The sequence below is a fragment of the Botrytis byssoidea genome (genome assembly GCF_014898295.1).
Source record: "Botrytis byssoidea strain MUCL 94 chromosome Unknown BBYS_007, whole genome shotgun sequence".
Taxonomy (NCBI): Eukaryota; Fungi; Ascomycota; class Leotiomycetes; order Helotiales; family Sclerotiniaceae; genus Botrytis; species Botrytis byssoidea.
In genome coordinates, this window is record NW_024065848.1 from 1,229,576 (window position 1) to 1,250,873 (window position 21,298).

At 43.4% G+C, this 21,298-nt stretch overlaps 9 protein-coding genes across 9 annotated transcripts; 7 read left to right on the plus strand and 2 right to left on the minus strand.

Annotated features, from left to right (window-relative positions):
* Window positions 1-343: 343 nt before the first annotated feature.
* On the plus strand, window positions 344-1,642 carry EAE97_004431 (uncharacterized protein; the record flags this gene model as incomplete). Its single annotated transcript, XM_038874943.1, has 2 exons — window positions 344-640; window positions 707-1,642. 2 exons carry the CDS (start codon window positions 344-346, stop codon window positions 1,640-1,642), a joined length of 1,233 nt encoding a protein of 410 aa, XP_038734387.1.
* Window positions 1,643-2,519: 877 nt separating this feature from the next.
* On the minus strand, window positions 2,520-3,616 carry EAE97_004432 (uncharacterized protein; the record flags this gene model as incomplete). Its single annotated transcript, XM_038874944.1, has 2 exons — window positions 2,520-2,720; window positions 2,771-3,616. 2 exons carry the CDS (start codon window positions 3,614-3,616, stop codon window positions 2,520-2,522), a joined length of 1,047 nt encoding a protein of 348 aa, XP_038734388.1.
* Window positions 3,617-4,485: 869 nt separating this feature from the next.
* Window positions 4,486-5,611, plus strand: EAE97_004433 (uncharacterized protein; the record flags this gene model as incomplete). The annotated part of the gene is made up of 5 exons (XM_038874945.1): window positions 4,486-4,529; window positions 4,613-4,632; window positions 4,735-4,785; window positions 4,837-5,442; window positions 5,493-5,611. The coding sequence occupies 5 exons, from the start codon at window positions 4,486-4,488 to the stop codon at window positions 5,609-5,611; spliced, it is 840 nt and encodes a 279-aa protein (XP_038734389.1).
* Window positions 5,612-5,838: 227 nt separating this feature from the next.
* EAE97_004434 (uncharacterized protein) lies at window positions 5,839-7,324 on the minus strand (the record flags this gene model as incomplete). The annotated part of the gene is made up of 3 exons (XM_038874946.1): window positions 5,839-6,512; window positions 6,565-6,759; window positions 7,171-7,324. The coding sequence occupies 3 exons, from the start codon at window positions 7,322-7,324 to the stop codon at window positions 5,839-5,841; spliced, it is 1,023 nt and encodes a 340-aa protein (XP_038734390.1).
* A 930-nt stretch (window positions 7,325-8,254) lies between these two features.
* Window positions 8,255-10,494, plus strand: EAE97_004435 (uncharacterized protein; the record flags this gene model as incomplete). The annotated part of the gene is made up of 3 exons (XM_038874947.1): window positions 8,255-8,445; window positions 8,720-10,100; window positions 10,159-10,494. 3 exons carry the CDS (start codon window positions 8,255-8,257, stop codon window positions 10,492-10,494), a joined length of 1,908 nt encoding a protein of 635 aa, XP_038734391.1.
* Window positions 10,495-11,916: 1,422 nt separating this feature from the next.
* EAE97_004436 (uncharacterized protein) lies at window positions 11,917-12,627 on the plus strand (the record flags this gene model as incomplete). Its single annotated transcript, XM_038874948.1, has 3 exons — window positions 11,917-12,015; window positions 12,042-12,141; window positions 12,305-12,627. 3 exons carry the CDS (start codon window positions 11,917-11,919, stop codon window positions 12,625-12,627), a joined length of 522 nt encoding a protein of 173 aa, XP_038734392.1.
* Window positions 12,628-12,648: 21 nt separating this feature from the next.
* On the plus strand, window positions 12,649-13,677 carry EAE97_004437 (uncharacterized protein; the record flags this gene model as incomplete). The annotated part of the gene is made up of 1 exon (XM_038874949.1): window positions 12,649-13,677. One exon carries the CDS (start codon window positions 12,649-12,651, stop codon window positions 13,675-13,677), a length of 1,029 nt encoding a protein of 342 aa, XP_038734393.1.
* A 760-nt stretch (window positions 13,678-14,437) lies between these two features.
* Window positions 14,438-15,896, plus strand: EAE97_004438 (uncharacterized protein; the record flags this gene model as incomplete). The annotated part of the gene is made up of 2 exons (XM_038874950.1): window positions 14,438-14,519; window positions 14,572-15,896. The coding sequence occupies 2 exons, from the start codon at window positions 14,438-14,440 to the stop codon at window positions 15,633-15,635; spliced, it is 1,146 nt and encodes a 381-aa protein (XP_038734394.1). The 3' UTR covers window positions 15,636-15,896.
* A 1,328-nt stretch (window positions 15,897-17,224) lies between these two features.
* Window positions 17,225-17,663, plus strand: EAE97_004439 (uncharacterized protein; the record flags this gene model as incomplete). The annotated part of the gene is made up of 2 exons (XM_038874951.1): window positions 17,225-17,334; window positions 17,396-17,663. The coding sequence occupies 2 exons, from the start codon at window positions 17,225-17,227 to the stop codon at window positions 17,661-17,663; spliced, it is 378 nt and encodes a 125-aa protein (XP_038734395.1).
* Between the last annotated feature and the right edge of the window lie 3,635 nt (window positions 17,664-21,298).

Genomic DNA, 21,298 nt, shown 5'->3' on the forward strand with positions numbered 1-21,298 from the left:
GGGTCTAGAAGACAAGCGATGGTAATCTGATTGATTCTTCGATCCGTGTCCGCCGGACATACAGAACCCTCTTCATCCACAGAAATTAAGTATTATGATGTAACAACAAGTGAACTTACAAAGCTCAAAATCCAACGTCATTATCTATGTAAGTGTATAGGACATACCTCCGGGGCGCCAGATAGAGTATGGAATCGTTTTAAAAGCTTGGTAGGTATCAATTTTCCTATATTTCAACCTCATTATTACCATTGTTTATTCTTTTGCTTCATATTCCGCATATTCCAGAAATTGTGTGTCAAAACAGAAAATATACGCTTCAGTTCAGACAAAACTATTCATAATGTCAGAATCTTCATCAGTCATCCAATTGGAGTGCCAATGCAACAACTATCCATGGGGTCGTCAAGGTAAAGAGTCTTTAGCAGCAAAGTATGCAGCTTCTACTCCAGGAGGCAAATTCAAGCTTGATGAGAGTAAAGAATACGCAGAGATGTGGATGGGAACTTATCCGACTACACCATCTCTCATCTTGTCAAACGGCAAAGACTTACAAGAGCATCTCAATGCCAACAAGGAGAAGCTGATTGGGAAACCAATACTCGATAAATTTGGAGCAGATCTACCATATTTACCAAAGGTATTTTCCCCTCTCTCTCTATACCATACTCACATGTAAATGTTCATACTAACCTCATACTTCCAGATCCTCTCAATAGCTAAAGCCTTACCTCTTCAAATCCATCCGGACAAGAAGCTTGCGGCTAAGCTTCATGAACAAGACCCCGAGAAGTTCGGCGACACGAACCACAAACCCGAAATTGCGGTTGCCCTTGGCAAATTCGAGGTTTTCGTCGGATGGAAACCTCTTTCTGATATCCAATCGCTCTTCACCAGCATCCCAGTTCTCACCTCCAAATTCCTCTCTTCCTCATCCGACACCATCGACAAAGACAAATTGAAATCCATCGTCCACAAAATCCTCTCTCTCTCCGATGAGGAAATTCAATCCATCTACAACACCCTCAAAGACACCCCATCCTCAAAATTCCCCACTTCACCATACATTCCCTCTCTGTTACCTCGCCTCGCCGATCAATACTCTACCTCGGACCCCGGCAACCTCGTCGCCCTCCTCACAATGAACTATCTCGTCCTCCAAAAAGGCGACGCCATCTACGTCCCCGCAGACGGTATCCACGCCTACCTCTCCGGTGACATCGTAGAATGCATGGCACGCTCCGATAACGTTTTAAACACCGGGTTCTGTCCCCGCGCTGACCGCGACTCTGTCGATTTATTCAGCGCCGCGCTGACATTTTCTCCCGTCGGAAAGGATGAATGTATACTCAAGCCTACATCAAGCTCTAAGGGTAAGAACGGCAAGACCAAGGTCCTAGCACCACCAATGAGCGAATTCGACATGTTAGTCTTAGAGCTCCAGAAGGGAGATAAGGAAACGATTGAGAAGCTGGGAGGGCCCAGTATCATGGTTGTTACTGGTGGCGAAGGAACTATGAAAGCGGGAGGTGAGAAGTTCGAGGTGAAGGAAGGATATGTATTCTTTGTGGGAGTAGGCACCGAGTTGGAGTTTGAAGCTGAGGAGGGATTGGAGGCACATATTGCCTTTTGTGAAGCGTAGGGAGTCAAAGTTCTACATGATCGATGTTGACATGGATGATATAATACGATATGACACTGCTTATATAATAGTCTGTTATACTATAGAATACAGTATATAGAATGCAGCAATATGAACTTTCTTATACAAGATTGTTATACTCACTTTCAAGACTAACCTATCCAATCGTAAGAATATTTCTCGTTTCAACTGAAGTGTGTTATGAAATGAATGGCCAATTCTAGGTGAGATTATAACAATCGTGGAGCGGGGTGGAAGAAAATTAGCCATCCCGTGATACAGATAAGACGAGACAGAGTTGATTTCTGAACATAATTCACAATACTAAGCAATATCTCAAGAATATGATCCATTATTAATATTTGAAATAATTACACGCTAATCCCGATCAAACGACCCAGCCATACCCAGATCCCTATCCCATTCATTCGAAGCTACAAGACAATGTATCAACATCCCCTCCAATTCCCCATCCTAGCATAATGCCACAACCAGTGCCGCAGCGAAGGAATCAGAAAGATGCATCCCAATCCAGCCATTCCCAAAAGAGTCCGGTCGTATATAAGATGCGGGGTGTTGACAGATAAACTCGCGGTACGCCGGTATGTGAAAAATAGAACAAGACGTTCGAATTTCTGGGCTCCAGCTGAGTTGGCTTATTCTTCGCACACAGACTAATCGACACGATACTGTGAAGGATCTCGTGGCAACTTAAGAAGGTGCGGGAGGTGTAGGTGTAAAGGGAGGAAAAAGGTACTTCCTGAATGTTTCGTTCTCACATTTCTGGAGGCCGCTGGTTCAACAAAAAAATGACATACAAACAGTGGGGTAAGCTTGTGACGACGTATGTAAGCTTGTAAATCCTGCTCTCGTGTCTTCACTGTGTTTTCCTGATTTCGGGATCCACAGTCGTTGGAGGATGTTCTCCTCTTGTACTTTCTGAATGCACCTGCTCATTAACTTCTGCTTGTGTCTGTTCATCATCTTCATCAGCATCGTCGCCTCCAACATCGATCACGGTCTCGCCAGCTTTTTCGAGTACCGATTTACTCCAGCTTCTGGTCCATTTCCAAACTGTCTGAAGGCTGTTAGCAGATTTCCATAAGCATAGGATGGGTAGTGACTCACAACTAAGAAGGCACCGATACCAATAATGACAAGAGTCCAACTGATGTTCTCTAGACGATTCCGACCTGTTCCAGCTCGAGCGCGGCCGCCACCGAACAGGCCAGTCTGTCTTACATTCCACCAACTCAACGGAGACATTGCAAAGAATATCTTAACAAATCCGAGCATTCCCAAAGACGCCAGTCCTTTTAATAGATGCTCGGCCCAGGTATTTGCTTCCGTATCCACGATATGTAGAGCTGGACCATTCCCTCCCATTGAAGGGAATGAAAAAACAGTATCATACGGGTCCAGATAAAAGTTAATGATCGGATCGGCGACGAAGCCCATGACGAAGATTGTAACAAATAATATTGCGAAAGTAAGACATAGTTGTGTAAAAGCACTACTGATCCAATGGCCCCACTTCATCCTGTGAAAGTGATATCTAAAGTGGCATGTAGGACATTCATAATAATTTTTTGATCCGGGGTATGTGTATCTCCATGCTGTCAAGCAGCCTTCATGAACATATTTTTGACTTCCCTTGCACTTGCATGGTCGCATTAGACGGCCCAACTCAGGATCTTCCGATTTATATGCCACTCGGGGTGTTGGATTGAGCATTGAAGCTATGCCTTCGGTTGGAGTTTCGAAGGTCGGCTCTACGGTTTCCAGGCATATTCGACATAGTCGGGATGGGTAATATCTTCGACGTGGTGGTTCCGGCTCTGGTTCAGGTACAGGTGCTTCTTGGTGCGTATGCTCGTCCGCTGCGAATGTGTCGTTCTGATTTTGGTGAGAAGATTGCGAGTTGTAATCTGCAGACAGATCATCCCATGACCAAGTGGGTTGTGGAGTTGCCATTTCTGTGCTGATGAGATTTGTAGATATGAAGAAACGAATGAAGAAACAAAGCTATCAAAGCTATAGCGATGACGGAGAAGGTTACTTATTGACTTCCCGATCTCCGATGTATGATTAGCTAGCTAGGAATGGTTCCTGCAAGTGTTTGAAACCTCCGGCTGTTCAAGAAGAAAAAAGAACAAAGAGAGAATTTCAATAAGAGCTGTGTTTGATGTACTAGAAAGTCAGTGAACGGATAGTTAATAAAATCAATCAAAGGAAAACTTCATTAAAGAAGGATGGAGAGCATGTAGAGACATCGACGACAGTGGTGAGATGTGGCTTCTTGATGATCTTTAAATAAAATGTTTGGTTTTTTTTATTTTGATTTGAATCAGATTTCTGAGGTGTGTGCACGTTAAAAAGTTGCGCTAGTAAAATCCCCGGAAATCTTGAAAACATAATAAAATCCTACCTAAAATTGCTCATTGAATCTAATGTATTCGAAAATTCACCATAATAAATCTTTACATTATAATAGCTTTACCATTGGAGTTTCACTCGGGGTATGGTAGGAGAATTTTAGCACGTTAAAAATGATATAAAATACATATGTGTCGTGAATAAAATTAAGAAGCTTGAAGAGCTCTGATATTTGCCCAGATACTGCTTGGTGCCTGACGTTGAGCTGACTTACTGCCATATATATAAGGCATCAATTCTCATCGCGTAGTCGTGGACCAGAGCTGCCTGTAGCTCTAAAGTCCAACGACCCCAAACACAGCTTCACTCTCTAAACTCCCAACCCATACTTTACATTTGCGTCAACCATTTCTGTAATTTTGAACCTCCAGAACCCTCCGGCACAAGTTTCGAAATAAACAGAAACGATGGCGGATAGATATTCTTTCTCCTTGACAACCTTCTCCCCCAGGTACGATTGAACCAGCCAAAGCTTTAGAGATCCTACTGGGTGACATATAATACATGCCGAAGTACTTTGCTAACGTTTTGAAGTGGGAAATTGGTTCAGATAGGTTCGTACCATTGAATGAAGCTTATATCAAATATGCGCCAAGCTACAATTTTACTTGTTGGTATATCCCATCAGCTCTACATACTAATCAAATCGCAAACAGAGTATGCATTAAATGCCGTCAACCAGGGTGTTACCTCATTAGGAATCAAAGGTGCACGCATATCCTCACTAAACATGTGCATTTGTGCTAACTTATCATCAGCTACCAACGGCATCGTCCTTGCCACGGAGAAGAAGTCCTCTTCAACCCTCATCGATCCCCCCTCCCTCTCAAAAGTCTCTCTTATCACTCCAAACATTGGCATGGTCTACTCCGGCATGGGACCTGATTACCGCGTACTCGTCGACAAGGCCCGCAAAGTATCCCACACTGGCTACAAGCGCATTTATAACGAATACCCACCCACCCGTATATTAGTACAAGACGTTGCGCGGGTGATGCAAGAAGCTACGCAATCGGGAGGTGTACGACCATATGGTGTTAGTTTGTTGATCGCAGGTTGGGATGATGGAATTGAGCCAGAATCGGAGGATGTTGCTGGTGCGGAAGTGCATCCGGATGAGAAGAAGCCATCGGGCAAGACTGGTGGTATCTTGAAGGGTGGACCTATGTTATACCAAGTTGATCCTAGTGGTAGTTACTTCCCATGGAAGGCGACTGCCATTGGAAAGAATGCTACTTCAGCTAAGACTTTCTTGGAGAAGAGATACACCGAGGGATTGGAGTTGGAAGATGCTGTACACATCGCTTTGTTGACGTTGAAGGAGACCATTGAAGGAGAGATGAATGGCGACACAGTAGAGATCGGTAAGTTTAAGAATCTCGATGTATATTTCACTTCGCTAACGTCTTCCTAGGTATTGTAGGACCACCAGCCGATCATTTAATGGGCATCGAGGGAGTCGAAGGTGCTCAAGGCCCACGTTTTAGAAAACTGAGCCCTCAAGAAATTGAGGATTACCTTACGAATCTATGAGCAGCTTTTATTTTATTCTGCAATAGCAATGAACTTTAACGTAGTCCCAAGGTCATGATGTATTATAGAATGGCATAAGAAGGCAAAATTAGCAAAGAGATACCATACTGATTTACTTCTATCCATTCTTGCTCTCCAATTTATTGTGAGATCTGTTTGAAATGTCTTTCCATCTACTCATGTTTAAGCTTCGATATAACGTTGGATGAAATATCCACAAACTAATCTCATGAAGAGTGGTCCTCCACGAGTGCAAAGCTACACTTGTACCCTGCCCGCACGCCCACACATTTCTTTGTGCTTCCTTCCTCAAACCCTAAATCAACCAACCTCCACTCCCCGCATCTCTTTTTTGCCCCCTCTCCAAGCCCAAGTTGACCATTCCCATTCTCTCCAATGACATACAATTCTCCATCCGTCGTCAGCACCAACATGTGGTTCTCACCAATACTGAAATCGAGGATGTCGGCTCCGTGGATATCGAGTGGAATGGGATCGTAATCATCCGAGGATGAAAATGAAGAAGATTCTGAGAGTTCAGGAATTATAGAGGGAGTATTGGTACGACCCCATATATAGAGATCGTGGCCGGTGGTCAGAGCAGCGGTTAGGGGGCCGGAAGAAGATAGTTTGCGAATTTGCCCGGTGGGAAGGGAGATAAGAGAGGTGAGGATGGTGGGTTGAGATGCTGGATTTGAAGAGGTGGGTTCGCGGCCGAGACAGGAGGGATAGCGTTCATCGCCCCAGGTGTAGACGTTTCCTTCTTGGGTGAGGGCCGCGAAGGTGGTGGTGTTGGAGACGAGTTGCGTGATGTGGGGGAGGGGAGATATGAAGTCTGGATTGGCTCGAGAGATGTATGCTGGAAGAGAGGGGTATTGGATTATGGTTGTCGGTGTGAAAGCTGGAGAATTTAGTAGATTGTTGATGGGCGAGAATGTGGAATTTGAGGTTACCTGCAATCTTGTCGTTTCCAGCTGCGGTTGCCTTGCTTTTAACATCTTCGTATCTTCTACAGTCTGTTCGTTCTTCTGAGTGTTGCGTGCTATTCATTGCAGTGAGCTGTTCTAATTGTGCTTGTAAAAATCCATCTGGGGAACCGGCAACTTTTATCTCTTCGTGGAGACCTGAAGGACCATTCGATACTACTGCTAGAATTGCAAGTATATTAGTACCATATTTGATGAAATGATGTGTTATTACGAAAAAAGCTATACTATGTACTGAGCCTCAATCATTCTCATAATTTATTTGACCGATTAATGAAGAAGATGAGGGCTAGCCTCAAGCTCTGGCAAATGTATATTCATGACATCTGAAGACTCTGTCCAATTCTAAGTAGGCTTCTGAAGTTGTAGCTTACCCTTACCCCTCCTTGAGCTTTTACTAGAACTCTAAGCATATCTCTTTGAACAGACTTGCCACTCGCTGGAGCCATTTTATTCTCACTCATGAAATCGATATGTCGAATCATGTGATATACACGTGATTTTACATCCATCACTCTGTAAAAACGCAAAAACAAAAGAATACAAAGGGCCGTCAAAGTAATATCAACATACCTAAACAAGCCGAAAAAGAAGTTTCAAGAATATTAATACTTCCCTCTGCTCTTAATACTCGTTTGAAGCTAAGGACATCTTCGGGTTCATCAGGAAGATCTCCCTCGAATTGCAGTTGATTCCAAGCATTGAACCCACATGCCCATAACTCCATTCTTAGATCACGTATCACGCAGAGATGCAGCGTTGAAACTATTCAGCCCTTCTAAGACAAGAGTTGATCTGATTCTGTTATGTAGCCTGAAGGGGGTTGAGTACGTCCGTAAAAGGTTCGCTAATGTAAACTGAGTGCGGCTAATCTGTAGGTGGGCTTGAGGTGGGATGTCCAAGTGATTTGGATCATTCCATAACCATAACCTTAACATTATGCTGCACAACCAACTCCACCCATCGCCTTAAAATAAACATCGCTTTCTTTCGATTACAACTTTATATATATACATTATATATTCAAGGCTCTCGTCAAGACAATCATATCCAACAATTCCAATATAGTTAACCGTCTGTTTTGCATCCGGCGATCCTATCCTATTCAATAGGAAATCTATCCCCGAGGTATTCGTCAGTATTACTTCAGGCTTCCAAATTCCATTTTACTGCTGCCTATGGCGGAGTCTTAATTACTCCTGCCCTGACCGAGCGATCAATATTGTTCCTGATCAGCCATCGTTGTACCCATTCAATTCTTGTGTATATTTTCTGAAGTTCCAAAAGATATAGCCTCGAAATTTATTCTTATCGTTCTAGAAAATCTGCAATTGTTTTTTGTATTTGATTCCCCACGTTTGCGCTTCACATCGGAATATCATTAAACGCTTCAAAATCTTTCCATCTCACAATACCTCCCGAATAGCTGGCCCAGATCTTTCTTTTCATGCCCTGAGAAAGACAGGCAGAAAAAAACATCTGATTCTCCTCTATCTGTTGATTGTTTTGCTCAAAAAGCTTGGTTTGGGATTCGGCGGGGCTTAATTGAGGGGCATCAAGCGAACTTTCCTCCCAGTCTCGATACAAATACGACCGTGGGTAGAAAACCGTCGTGGATAGTACATCTTTCAAGTCAAAACATTTAGAATCATCATAAATGGTCACTATGAATCTCAACCTACCTATACGGACTGCTAGTCGAAGAAACGATGAAAGTCGAAATCACTATATTTCTGGCAACTATACTCCCACCTCTTCAACCGAGGCAATTGCTGGACCAATACGAGAACCAGCACCCGTCAATGAAAGATTAATTGTTGGACTGGATTTCGGGACAACATATTCTGGGTATGTTCATTTTTACAGCTTGTTTTGCCAAGACATTTGTGGCACCACCAAAACGGGATCTTGTATTTCTGGATAATTACTCCATATACTTGTGTCGGCTGTTTGTACTCGAGTGCTTATCATATTCGATACTACAATTTCTACACGTGTATAAATCTTGGAAACCTCGATCTTATAATGCTTGATGAAGTAATTTTCATTAGATCAGCACCTCTCACAAGCCTTTGCATTTTAGGTTCTTCAGATTCTTACACAAATGCTAACATCGAACCAGTGTTGCTGTTGTATACACATCGAATCCTGATGATGTAGATATCATCAAAACTTGGCCCGGAAGTAATGGGATTACATCTGATAAAGTGCCAACAGAAATTGGATACTCCAAACCTCCAGGATCGCCAGTAGGAACTGAACCGACGATAAAATGGGGCTGTCAGTTTCGTCCCGAGGAACCTCGACTGCGATGTATCAAACTTTTTCTCGACCGATCTCAAAAATTACCTTTCTATGTTAGTCCAGCTGAAACTGCTAACCAGCTTAAAGAGCATAGTAAAAATGTTGTCGATGCTGTCAGTGATTATTTGACTCAAATCTATAAGCATACCATGGAAACCTTGACTCGCCGATATGGAGAATTATTCATGTCAACCACGAAAGTCGAATTTGTTCTTACTTGTCCAGCAGTCTGGTCTGATGCGGCGAAGAATACCACGCTTCAAGCTGCAGAGAGAGCGGGAATGGGCGATAAGTCAGCAATTCAGATGATCAGTGAGCCTGAAGCCGCTGCTGTCTATACTCTGAAAGCCATCCAACCAAATCATCTACAAGCTGGTGATAACTTTGTAGTATGTGATGCCGGAGGTGGCACTGTTGATCTCATCGCCTACAAAATTATATCTCTCAAGCCATTGCAAGTAGAAGAGTCCGCAGTGGGTACCGGGGGGCTTTGCGGAAGTGCGTTTCTCAATTATCGATTTGAGGAACATTGCAAGAGTCGTATAGGAGTTGCACGATTTGAAGAGATGAAAATGAAGAAAGCGAAGTCATGGCAAATGGGACTAAAATACTGGGAAGAATATGTGAAGCGAGATTTCGACGAGGAAAACGATACAGAGTTCAATATTCCTCTTCCTGGCTTAGCAGATGATATAGATGCTGGTCTGGATGGGGGATTTTTTATTATGACAACTGCTCAAGTCAAAGATATTTTCGAGCCAGTCGTCAAAGAGGTGTGTGATCTGGTTCAAGGTCAAGTTGATGGTATTAGACAAAAAGGAGGCATCGTCTCGGGTATTGTGCTTGTGGGAGGATTTGGACAAAGCAACCATTTATACAAAAGATTAAAATCGCATTTTAACAGCGCAGCGCCACCACCTTACAGTGAACGACCAACTCACGCACAATCTATGGCATTAGCACAAAGCAATTCTGTAGAGGTCATGCAGCCTATCAATGCATGGACTGCTGTGGTCCGAGGAGCGGTTCTTAAAGGATTGGAAGGAAGCGTGGTGGTGTCCAGAAAGGCGCGGATGCATTATGGAACTTCGTATGCAACGGTATATGATGAGGATAAACATAACGTTAGCGAGAGATATTGGAGTCCATTATGGGAACGTTGGATGGTCAGCGATAGGATGCAATGGCATCTAAACAAGGTGAATTTTACTCCCCCCTTCCCCCTTTTGCTTCGACAGCACCACTAATCCCATTCAGGGTGATACTCTCAACACAGACACTCCCATCTCTTTTCACTATACGCGCAATTTCCGCCCAGGGCAATCATTGATTGTGTCCGATGATCTTATTGCTTGCGATTCGGATGGCGAACCTCCAGCGTCCTTCACGAGAGATCTAATAAGCGTATGCACACTCACCACGGATCTGGGAGCCGTACCGAAGAGTCTGTATACGAGATTGACGACCACGAGAGGAGTGGAATTTCTTAATTTAGATTTCACTCTAGAGATGGTGGTTGAAAGCGCCGGGTTGGCGTTTGAGTTGAAAGTGGATGGATACAGATATGGAAGAGTGGAAGTCGAATTTCATTGAAAAGGAGTAGATATCAGCAATGAGTTTATGGTCCACAATAGAGGGCTAGTTATATGAGAAGACGGATCAAGAGAATATGCGGGTTGGATGAAGGTAAATCGGGGGCATCATTTGGAATTATACCATGATCATTTGCGTTGCATGCATTCACATATGTTGGCGATATCAAGAACATCTAGACTTTTACAGTTGTTCTGAATCAATTCTTTATCAATTTTTGAACCCTTTCGAGGTTTCTTTGCAACATCTTGTTACATTTCTCCAATGTGAAAAACAAGTACAATGAACAAGACATTTCAATTCCTTACGATCTCTTGATTGGGAGGTGGATAATGATAGTAGCTTTCCGGATAAATCCCGGATGCAAAATAGCTTTGTGATGTACGTCCCACGCCCTCACACACGATGTATCCTGCAAAGTGTAGACAGACACTGGCAAACACTCAAATTCCCATCAGTGTATCGCAAAATACGCCGAATAAACAATTTTCATATTGAGCATAAAATACTCCTATACCAAAGAGAAACACCTCTCCTTCGTGGCAACCACGACCTCGGACCAATGCTGGCCGAGGGAGACGGGAATCAACCACCAGGATAGCCAATGTGCCTGTTACTCCAGAGATCGGATGCGATGGTTTGAAAATAATTATTTCTTTTGTCTCTTATTCTTTAAGATTTCATCGCATCTATCCCCAGAGCTTTCCTAAGAGCTTGATACTTTTGCGGCCCCAATAGTACGGCCGCTTAAATAGGAAGGTGGACCGCCTGAAAAACACGTGTTGAGGCTCAGTAAGACTTGATTACTTCGTCTCTGAAAAGTTTCAGGTAACGAAAAGATCACTTACTTCCTCGAGTACCTACTTGATGACGGTTGAAACACTATCGTTAAGTCTACTTCAATTCTAGTGGTCTGTCATAGATACGGCCAATAGAGGTGAAATAAACAAGTGTGAGCTAATTGACTACCAATTTAATTTTCGTGGTGCGATCTTCTCCGCTGTGTATCCAAGATTGTAAACCACACCACAGAAGAGTGGCTAAGTGCTGCTTATAGGCATCAGACTTAGGAGTATATATAGAGGCCGTCTCTTGCCTAAGAAACTTTGGAGCTAGAACGAAGCCTCATAAAAGAATACTGATTATTTTCTTCGGGCATTCTTTTTATCCTTCACCGGGGATGTCTCTATGTCAAGGGGCCCAGAAATAAGCTGCGCCAAGTTTTTCAGATCCTTTCTTCTCTGATGGACTGGGTCTTCTATAAAATTCATATGGTTATTCAGGCATACGCTTAAACCGATAATTGTCAACCCATCGACATCTTGTCGCTGGACAATATGTCAGATCAACCCTCGTTCTTACATCCTTCCCCGCAACTTTGCAAACACTGCGAAGTTATTCCATGGCAACGAGACATACGCTATGAAACTCAGAGCAGTCCATTTTCTCATCACAGAATCTTCGGCTCTTTCCAAATCTCAACTGATGAGGGCTGTATACTTTGCCAATACTTCTGGTTGCGTATAATCTCGATGCTTATGGGATAGCGAACTACACTACCATCTACCAAAACTCCATTGAATTTCTATATTCGCGTGCTATATGGCAAACGTGTGGGCATGTTGGTAGATGTAGGAGAGGCAGCCGGTTATTATTGTGTTCATATGTGGTTCCTCGAGCTCAACTCTACCGAAGAGAAAACTCAAGCGAAACCGGAATCTCGACATATCAAACGCTTGTAATTTCTCATTTGGGTTGCCACAAACCATACTTATTTACTTTTTTCTTCCAGAATCTGCCCAAGGAGAAGTCTTGGAGGATCTCAAAGACTTGGCCAATACGCAAACTCAGCCTTTGACTAAAGTCTGTTATAATCGCAGAGAGAATCATGAGAATTGCGGCCGTGTAATTGGTACGAATATCTTGCCAACTCGCCTCATTGATGTGGGAACTATGAATAACGAAAGCGTTCGGCTCACCACAACAATGGATTCCATGGAACCCTACAAACATCCATACTTGATTCTCAGTTATTGCCGGGGTAGAGGAAACGACGTTGCAAAAACGACCACAGGGAATCTTGAGGATCGTCTGCGCAGCTTCAATATTGCTTACCTTCCTAAAACCATATAAGATGCAATAATTCTGACTAGAATGATGAATATCCGTTATCTATGGGTCGATACAATTCGCATTATTCAATCCTCAGATAACGATGACTATAGCGAATTCCAAAGGGAGGCGAGCAAAATGCGAAATTACTACGCCAACGCTGAGTGCTGTATAGCTGCATCAGTTGCTAATGATGCAGCGGAAGGATTGCTCAAAGAAACGCTGCTTGGGCGGTACCCAATCCAATCTATTTTCCTAACCTACCCAGGTACTGCTGGTCCGGATCGGCAATCTATAGCACTGCAATCAGAAGAGAACGTCGCGATATTGAGGAATGTTATTGATGAATCGCCACTATCAAAACGCGGGTGGTGTTTACAGGAGCTTTCGCTTCCACCACGTGTACTTCATTGGACCTCTAATGGGCTATACCGCGAATGCCAATCTTCCTACTTTCTAGAGGGAAGTTCTAAGAAGTGGAAGACGTATAATCATGCCGCTACTGCCACTCCTCGAGATATTCTAGCCATGCCTGACGAAAAACTCTTGGCCCACGATGGCTGGCACCGCTCACTTCGTTTGCTATCGGAGAAAGGCTTAACCTTTTCCAAAGATCGAATATACGCTATTCATGGTATCGCTTGTCTCATCATAGAGCGACTCAAGGTTGAATATTTTAATGGCGTGTTCCGGCCATATCTTGCTCAAGTGCTTGCGTGTAACTACTCCCCTAGGGATCCTTACGATGCATTGCTGGATGTATCCGTAGAACCTAGGGACGACCGTTTTCCTACTTGGCGCTGGGCCTCAAATGGGCCGGTCCAGTTTTTAGATGTTCCTACAGGTGACTGGCACTCCTATATTCATGATGTCTATCCACATATGTTCCCTTCGTATCCAGGGAACACAAACTTGACCGACATCATCGACTCGAAGCTTCATATCAAAGCTCCAATAATACAAGTCGACCTGGTTTATGGACCTCGGGAAACATTCCCTCTTTCAGGGGAAGTTAGTATTGATTGCGATGGTGGGGAACCACTAAATCATTACTTTTTGGGTATGGCTTGATAATCAGCTTGGATCAAATCATTCGACGGACACCAACATACTACATAATGCTAGTCGTGATACATTGCTCACAGGGGCCACTGTCCAAGTACTACTTATCGGAGGATGGCAGTCTCACACACACTATGAATTATTGGTACAAGAGATGGGTAATCAACCCCAGGGGTGTTACCAAAGATATGGATTTATAAGGCTAAGTTGTCAGAATTTACAGTGTCATGGAGATGGAATGCGAGCGAATAAATTCGAAGATGAATTGTTAGAAGTTATTCTTCTGTAGCGTTGACTCATTGAGTCCAACAAAGTATGGTCAAAAAATCTTGGCTTCATCAGCCAGGGTAAATCGCCTAATCTAATATTGAATCTTTCAAATGGTTTCAAGAGAGGCAAGTGAATCCGAGCATACCGGTCATGCTAGGTAACTTGTTATGTGCAGGGCACTCTGTCTCTTCAAAATCCGAAGAGTAAATACAGTCGCTACACTAACCTTGGAAATCAACCATTCAGTTCATAGTCAGCCACATCAATGGCTACCTACCTACCAAGATTCCTCTCCTACTTCTCAGAGAAAGCTTTCTTCTCACAACTCATTTGTTTCTCAGTCAGAGCCACTTGCAATTGCCTGAGTACTCGACATTCCATTTCAATAACTCTTCAAGCAACAAACACAACAACCAACTCAGCGCCATCGCATTTTGGTACTTTCCCAGACCGGACATAATATTTCCTTTCACAACAGAAAAACTGTGAACTCAGCGCCATGTCGGCCAACACAACTGCCTCGCAACACAATGGCATGGATTTTCCCAAGGATAATGATACTGCAGATAAGAAGATTCAAGGTAAAGCTTCAAATTGTCTTCTCTAATATATATCTCCACTAACAAAGCTCAGTAAATACGACTCCACCTCTCCCAGTGAGAAAACATCAGTCTATCACTGGAAATACCAAAACACTCCATAGATTTGGCCAATTCCCTCGAGAAATACAGATCAAGATCTTCAAACTCGCACTTCCTGATCCGCGCATCGTCCATCTCGGACTCGAAGTGATATTTTCGAAGCCTGAGGATGGAATCACCTGGTTCCATGCGAGAGTAAATAAAACCAGGGCACCAGGCCTGTTATCTTTACTTGAAACATGCATAACATCAAATGCCTCAGTTTATTCTGGAGATGGATTTACTAAGATCCAAATTCAGCTTTTGAATAGTCACCCGCACACGGCCAACAAGCAGCATCTTAGCCCGAACGAAAATTTCTGCTACAAGGACTGGGGCGATATGGTTCTCAACGATACTTATAAGCGATTCTCAGAAGACATCCTTATGGTAAATTATAGTCGTTTTGACCTTTTATATCGTCTTGGCGAATCGCTCGATCTCAAGAGGCTTACCCATATTGCTGTGAGTTGGTTTGGATATTTATCCGTCAGCACGCCTTGGACCAGTGGCAAAATTACCAAGCTATTGAACGATACTTATTCGCAATGCCCATGTCTCAAGAGGCTCAGTGTTCTTGGCTCGCGTATTTGCGACGAGAAAGCACCTCCTGTTACCCGACTTCTTAACATTGATAAAGACTTGCTCAAGCTAGACCTCGAAGATACAGACGGGCGTCAAGTTCCGTCTGAGGAGGCGGATGATAGGTATCAAGTGTTGAAGAAAATACTGAAAGCGCGATATCTTTTCGACAGACATTTTGAATCATATCGCAAAAAAACAGAAGAAGGAAACAAAAATGCTATCGAATACTGGAACAAAGTCGAGGTAGTCAATGTTTTTCAATGCTGGCCTGATGGAACTCAGTATGATTCAACTCTCTACATTCCAGAGATTGACTCCATTGTGCGCAGCAACGATGATGGATTCTTGGCAACCTTACCAGAAAGTACGCCAGATAAGGTGATAAAGCTAAGGGATACCCTCAGATTAGTAGAGCTCGGAGATGGGCAATGATCAAACGAGCTACAGCAGGAATTCCTTGGGTTTGAATCAAGGCACAGTTTGATGGATTATCAAGGAATTGCATTTAGGTATAATGGGGTTACGATATCTTTTCATAGAGAAATCAATTGTACGCAAGTAAAGCAATACCAAGCGGTCAGATTTATCTAGCAAATTAATGTAGAGTGACCCATCGTGATTTATATGACTAGTGGTGGAGGGGAGAGGGTATGCATAACCCACTGCAAGACCTTTTGATGCTATCTACTCCCTACAAAGTATTCCTCAAACAGTGAGAAGATGCTGCTTTCGCTAGTTTGTATCCAAGCTACAAGTCTTTAGTCGAATCTGGGCATCATATATAAACCATAGCTAGCTAGCTCTACGAGAAGCCAATGCATCGCTACATTATTGAAGAGCACACTTGCCATCCTAGCTGCGATGCAATCAGTAGCTCAAAGAGCAAATCCACAGCCATACTATGGACGGTGGGTGCTTCACCATATTCGAAAGCGCGACTAAAATCGCTAATGATGCGGACTGATAGTACAGCAATCGAAAGGTGCGAAACCGGATCAGATTGCCGGGTCATGAGGATCGAGAAAGTGTTGTATCTGACGTGAAAAGTTACGAGAGGGGGAGATGAAGTCAAATTGTTGTGTCTCGCATGTTTATCTGATTACAAGTGTAAGATTATCACGCCGCAGGGGATCTTACTTTAGTGTAGAAACATTTATTATGTACTTTACTTAGGTATAAAAGAGTGTCCCTGTGAAATACTTCTCATCACTCACATCCCTCTTTCTTCTTCATCTTTCTCAATAGACTCCTTGAGTATCTACACATCCAGGTAAAATGGCATCCAAAGCAGAACCCCCACAGGATAAGCAAGAACCAGACAATAATCAAGAATACATATTCAAACGCGACTACAAATCCTCCATGCGATAAGATAATTTGATAGACACCCAATATGACACTAATTTACTCCCAGATTGAACTACAACCACTTCCTGATCAAAGAAGTTGCCGGATACCTCACTCATCCCAGTACCCCCACGCATCAACCCAGTCTACGAATCGCAGATGTAGGGACTGGAATTGGGTAAGTAGTTAAACCATTCAAATCACGCAACACCACACCATGCATAACAACCCTCCCTCCCTCCCCAACCAACCCCCCTACAAATACAAACCCCCCTCGCCAACACCAGAATATGGGCTTGCGACATATCCCGCAAGCTTCCCCCCACCGTCCAAATCGATGGCTTCGACATCTCGGCCGCGCAATTCCCCGCTGCGGGTTTTCCGTCCGCACAACGTACACTTGTACACTCACGATGGATTTTAGGACTACGCGAGCGAGTTGCAAGAACGGTATGATATTGTGCATGCGCGCTCTTGGCTCTGTGTTGTGAATGATCCGGATGCGAAGCCTCTGTTGCGGAAATTGCTTTCGCTGTTGAGTAAGTTTGGGATTGTGTTTGGGCTTCTGTCTTGAACTTGCGGAGTTGGGAACGGGGGGAGCTTGTGGAGTCTTGTGAACTGATAAGTTACGTGGGGATGTAGAACTCGGGGGGTATTTACAGTGGATGGAACCGATGCCGCTGGCTGCGGAAGTGGTGGTGATGCGGGAAGGATCGGTGACGACGACTGCGTCGGAGAGACTTTGTAATACGTTTCATAAACCGAAGCCAGACAGTGAACATGGGTGAGAAGAATCCAATTCTCAGACAAAGTTAATCTAAGATAAGATACTAATTCTGAAATAGGTGGGTTGAGGGGTTGAAAGCTCTTTTTGAAGAAGAAGGACTTGTGGATGTATCCCGTACTCGGCATACATGGCCTAATTATCTCCGTCCTCTTTGGTCACAGAGCTCTATGACTGCTACTGCAGATGTGATGGCGAAGATCGATGCTTATAATACGAAGGGAACTGGGATGGGGATGAAATTTGTAGAGGACTTGGAGAGAGAAAGCGCGAATGGGGTTGCGGTGAATACGTCTTTTCAATGCGTTGTTGGTCGTAAGATGTTATGATTGAGATTTGTGTTTCTATGATATCGATTTAGGATGTGATGGTTCATTATCATTGTGAGATTTGCTTCGAGTCAAGATTCATATATCTTCGTCGTAGATGGATATCTCTTTCCCGCGATGTAGACACACGCACTTGCGCGGGAGAATATCAATTCGCCATCAAAACCATACAGACATATGTCCATTTCTGCTATCAAATGCCAATCTCTCATCCTCTTCAAGACTCCCAAAGTCAATCGATTGCGGTTCTATAACATCCATATGATTGCCTCAGGGATTGATTTCAACCTTAATCAGAAAAATCTCGACAGAAGCGTTCCGTCCCAGTTCAGTTCAGCTCGGCTCGGCTCAGCTCAGCTCAAGCATCGTCATGATTCACGATTCACAACTCACGATTTACAATCCATCATTCCCAACCGCCCATCCTTTCCAATTTCCTCCCCAAATTCCAGAGCAACAGATTCACACTTTTAGACTTTTGGGCATCCATCCATCCATCAGATATGTCTCGTAGCGGATTATAAACTCCTAGTGTCTGACCACGCCACAGGTATACACCTCTAGGCTCTAGCACATATACTAATTCCCTAAGCAATTAACTCTCCCAACCTTTAACCTTTATTGAAAAGTTTAAATCATCCATTCTACCTACTTAGGTAGCAGCCGGCACGGAAACTATACTAGTCACTGGTCTCGAGCCGGTGTCAGGTAGATACTAAGACTAGTCGGTTAGGCCGAGCCTACGAAGTATAGCCTGGAACCCCCAATTCGAAGGTTGGTAATATCACATTTATTCCTCTTTGGGGGGAATAAATAAGAAATCAAAAGATAAACAGGATCTGAATTTATAGTAATAATCTACAGGAAAAGATTCAGAAAAGACATAAAAAATAAAGATTCAGAAAAGAAAAAAAAGAATTGCAAATCTAATCCAATCCAGATCCCAAAGAACAGGTTTCTCCATCTCCATCTCCATTTCCATTGATCCAACCTCCTCTTTCCCTCCGTCTTCCCCGGAACCTCCTCCCCCAAGAAGTCTCAATCGTGAATCACAAAACTCATCACAAACACGGATTTTCCGACACATATCAACTTCGGTACCCTACTTCGGTACCCAAGATCCAAGAGATAATCCTCGCAGCCACCAACCAACCAGCTCATCAATCAATCAATCAATCCCATTCCCAACCTCCCAGCCCTCACCATCTCAAACCATGAATATCAAAAAAAGAATCAAGAATGGAAACCAGAGCCAGAGCCAGAGCCAGAGCCAGAGCCAATCCCAAAACCAAAACGACTCATCATATACACGCCTCAAACATCATCTTCCTCTTTCCCCGGCCGGTAAGAAAGCAAGGTAAAGTAAGCTTACCTCCACCCGTTACAACTCCCAACTTCCCAACGGCAATTTCCTCTTTTCCTGTCGGTATTTCGCTGCTTACTTGCCGTTTTCCATACAGTACGTCGTAGTAGTACTTCATCGACTCCACTATCTATCTATCGTAAATGATTAATCAATCTATCCATCCATCCCATACAATATGATACACACACAGTACATACATACCCAAGCCAAGGACCAGCCAGACCAGCCAGACCAGCCAGACCAGCTAACCAATCCATGCCCATCCATTCCACACCTCTCGAACGTTTGATATTCATCCGATCCTCGTATCACCCTAGTATCTATCTCCCTACATATTACTAACCATCGAACTAATCGTCCCCCCTCCGAGACTCATCTCGCGTTCATTTCGAAACCCTCGGAAAGATTCTAGAACAAGGACTAGGATGCCGACTAGTACGTATACTCAAATGAATGAACCGATCCCTGTCCATTCGATCCCATGCCAATTCTTTATTTCCAATCCGTTATTTCCAATTCCAAAGCACATTGCTTGCTTTGTCATTTTACAAAATTTGCCGTCCAAAGTACTGTCTGTCTGTCTGTCTGTCTGTCTGTCTGTAGGTAGTCTGTGATAATCCCAGTCCCCCGTCGCCCTCGCATTGAGTAGAGCTCCCCACGTTGTCAAGCCAACAACATCAACAAAACATACGATACGAGACGAAGAAAATGATAGGCAAATTGGATCATCAAAAGTGCATCGTGAATGAGAGGGTGCGATCCACTTGGGTTCCGGAGATCAATGCCGCGTCGGTACGATGTATGTATTTGTATGTATGTAACCAGAACCAGCAACATGGAAGTTAGATACCTAGCTGGAGGTAGTCGATTTGTAATATCACATCACATCATGGCATATCATTTTATCATATTCATATCGCGTAGACAGAGAAAAGGAGGTGGTTGGGAATTTCCATTTCGTGGAATGATCCGGCCGTTGGAATTTATGATGTGCGATTTACGAGGCAGCTTCAAGGGAGGGATTATGGAAGATGTCCCGCGATGGATAGAAGCTAGGTGGCACGTATACTTCTTACGATATGCTACGATATGGTATGATATGATGGGATGAAAGATTCTGGAAGTGCTGGGTATTATATTACATAGATAGGTATCTACAGATTAAACTATATGGTAATAGATACCGATGTATTGAACGTACATGCTTTATTTACAAGCTATGTATGTACTCCATAGTACCTAAGTTTCTAATAAGGGTCTAGAGAATAAGAAGAATTTATTAGAGTTCAGGATTTAGAGTTTAGGGTCTAAGTAAGAGTTATATATTTACTACTGTATACTCACCCTACTACGAGAACACTGTATTATAATCATACACTACAAAATCCAAAAACAACCCTAAAGATACACCAAACTATCCATACCAACACCCAACCCCCCAAAAGTATAACAACTCTATGAAAAGTAGAAGCTAGAACTGGAATCAGAATCAGAATCAGAATCAGAATCAGAATCAGAATCAGAATCAGAATCAAACTACATATTCTACACATCTAGACATCTCCAAAAAAAACATACAAACATACAAACACACCTGAAGTAGCCTCACTCGCCTCAATCGCCTCAATCGCCTCAATCGCCACAATACATCCCCTAGCATCCCATCCTCCCAACTCCCAACTCCCCAGTTCCCAAAGTATGGTATACATATGTATATGTACGCAAGTACTATATCCATCCACCCATCCATCCATCATCGACCCTGAAGATCTCTCCCAATTCCACATTCCACATTTCACATTCATCCTAGAACCTATCCTCCCTATAGCTATCCGATAGCTAGCTATATACCCTGAAACCTATCCTATAGCTATATCATATCCCATGGAACGATATACCCATAGTCCATCCACACATCCACACACCCATATCCATATCCAATATCATCCAATATCATCCATACCCAATACCCAATACCCAATACACAAAACAAGAAATAAGAAACCCAATGCAAGATCGATCAAGGATCTCCCCAACACCCACATCTACATCCACCCAAGCTCTTCCCTTCCCTCTCCCTTCCCTTCCCCTACACCCTACATGATCCAGAGGGGCAAACAAAAACAAACCTTTTCCTCCCCTCTTCCCTATTCCCTCCCCATCTATCCCTCCATCCCGGAATTCCTCCCATGTTATCCGTTGCCCCGTTGCCCATTCACTCACTCCACTTTGGCGATCATATCATATCATATCACAACACTATATCATA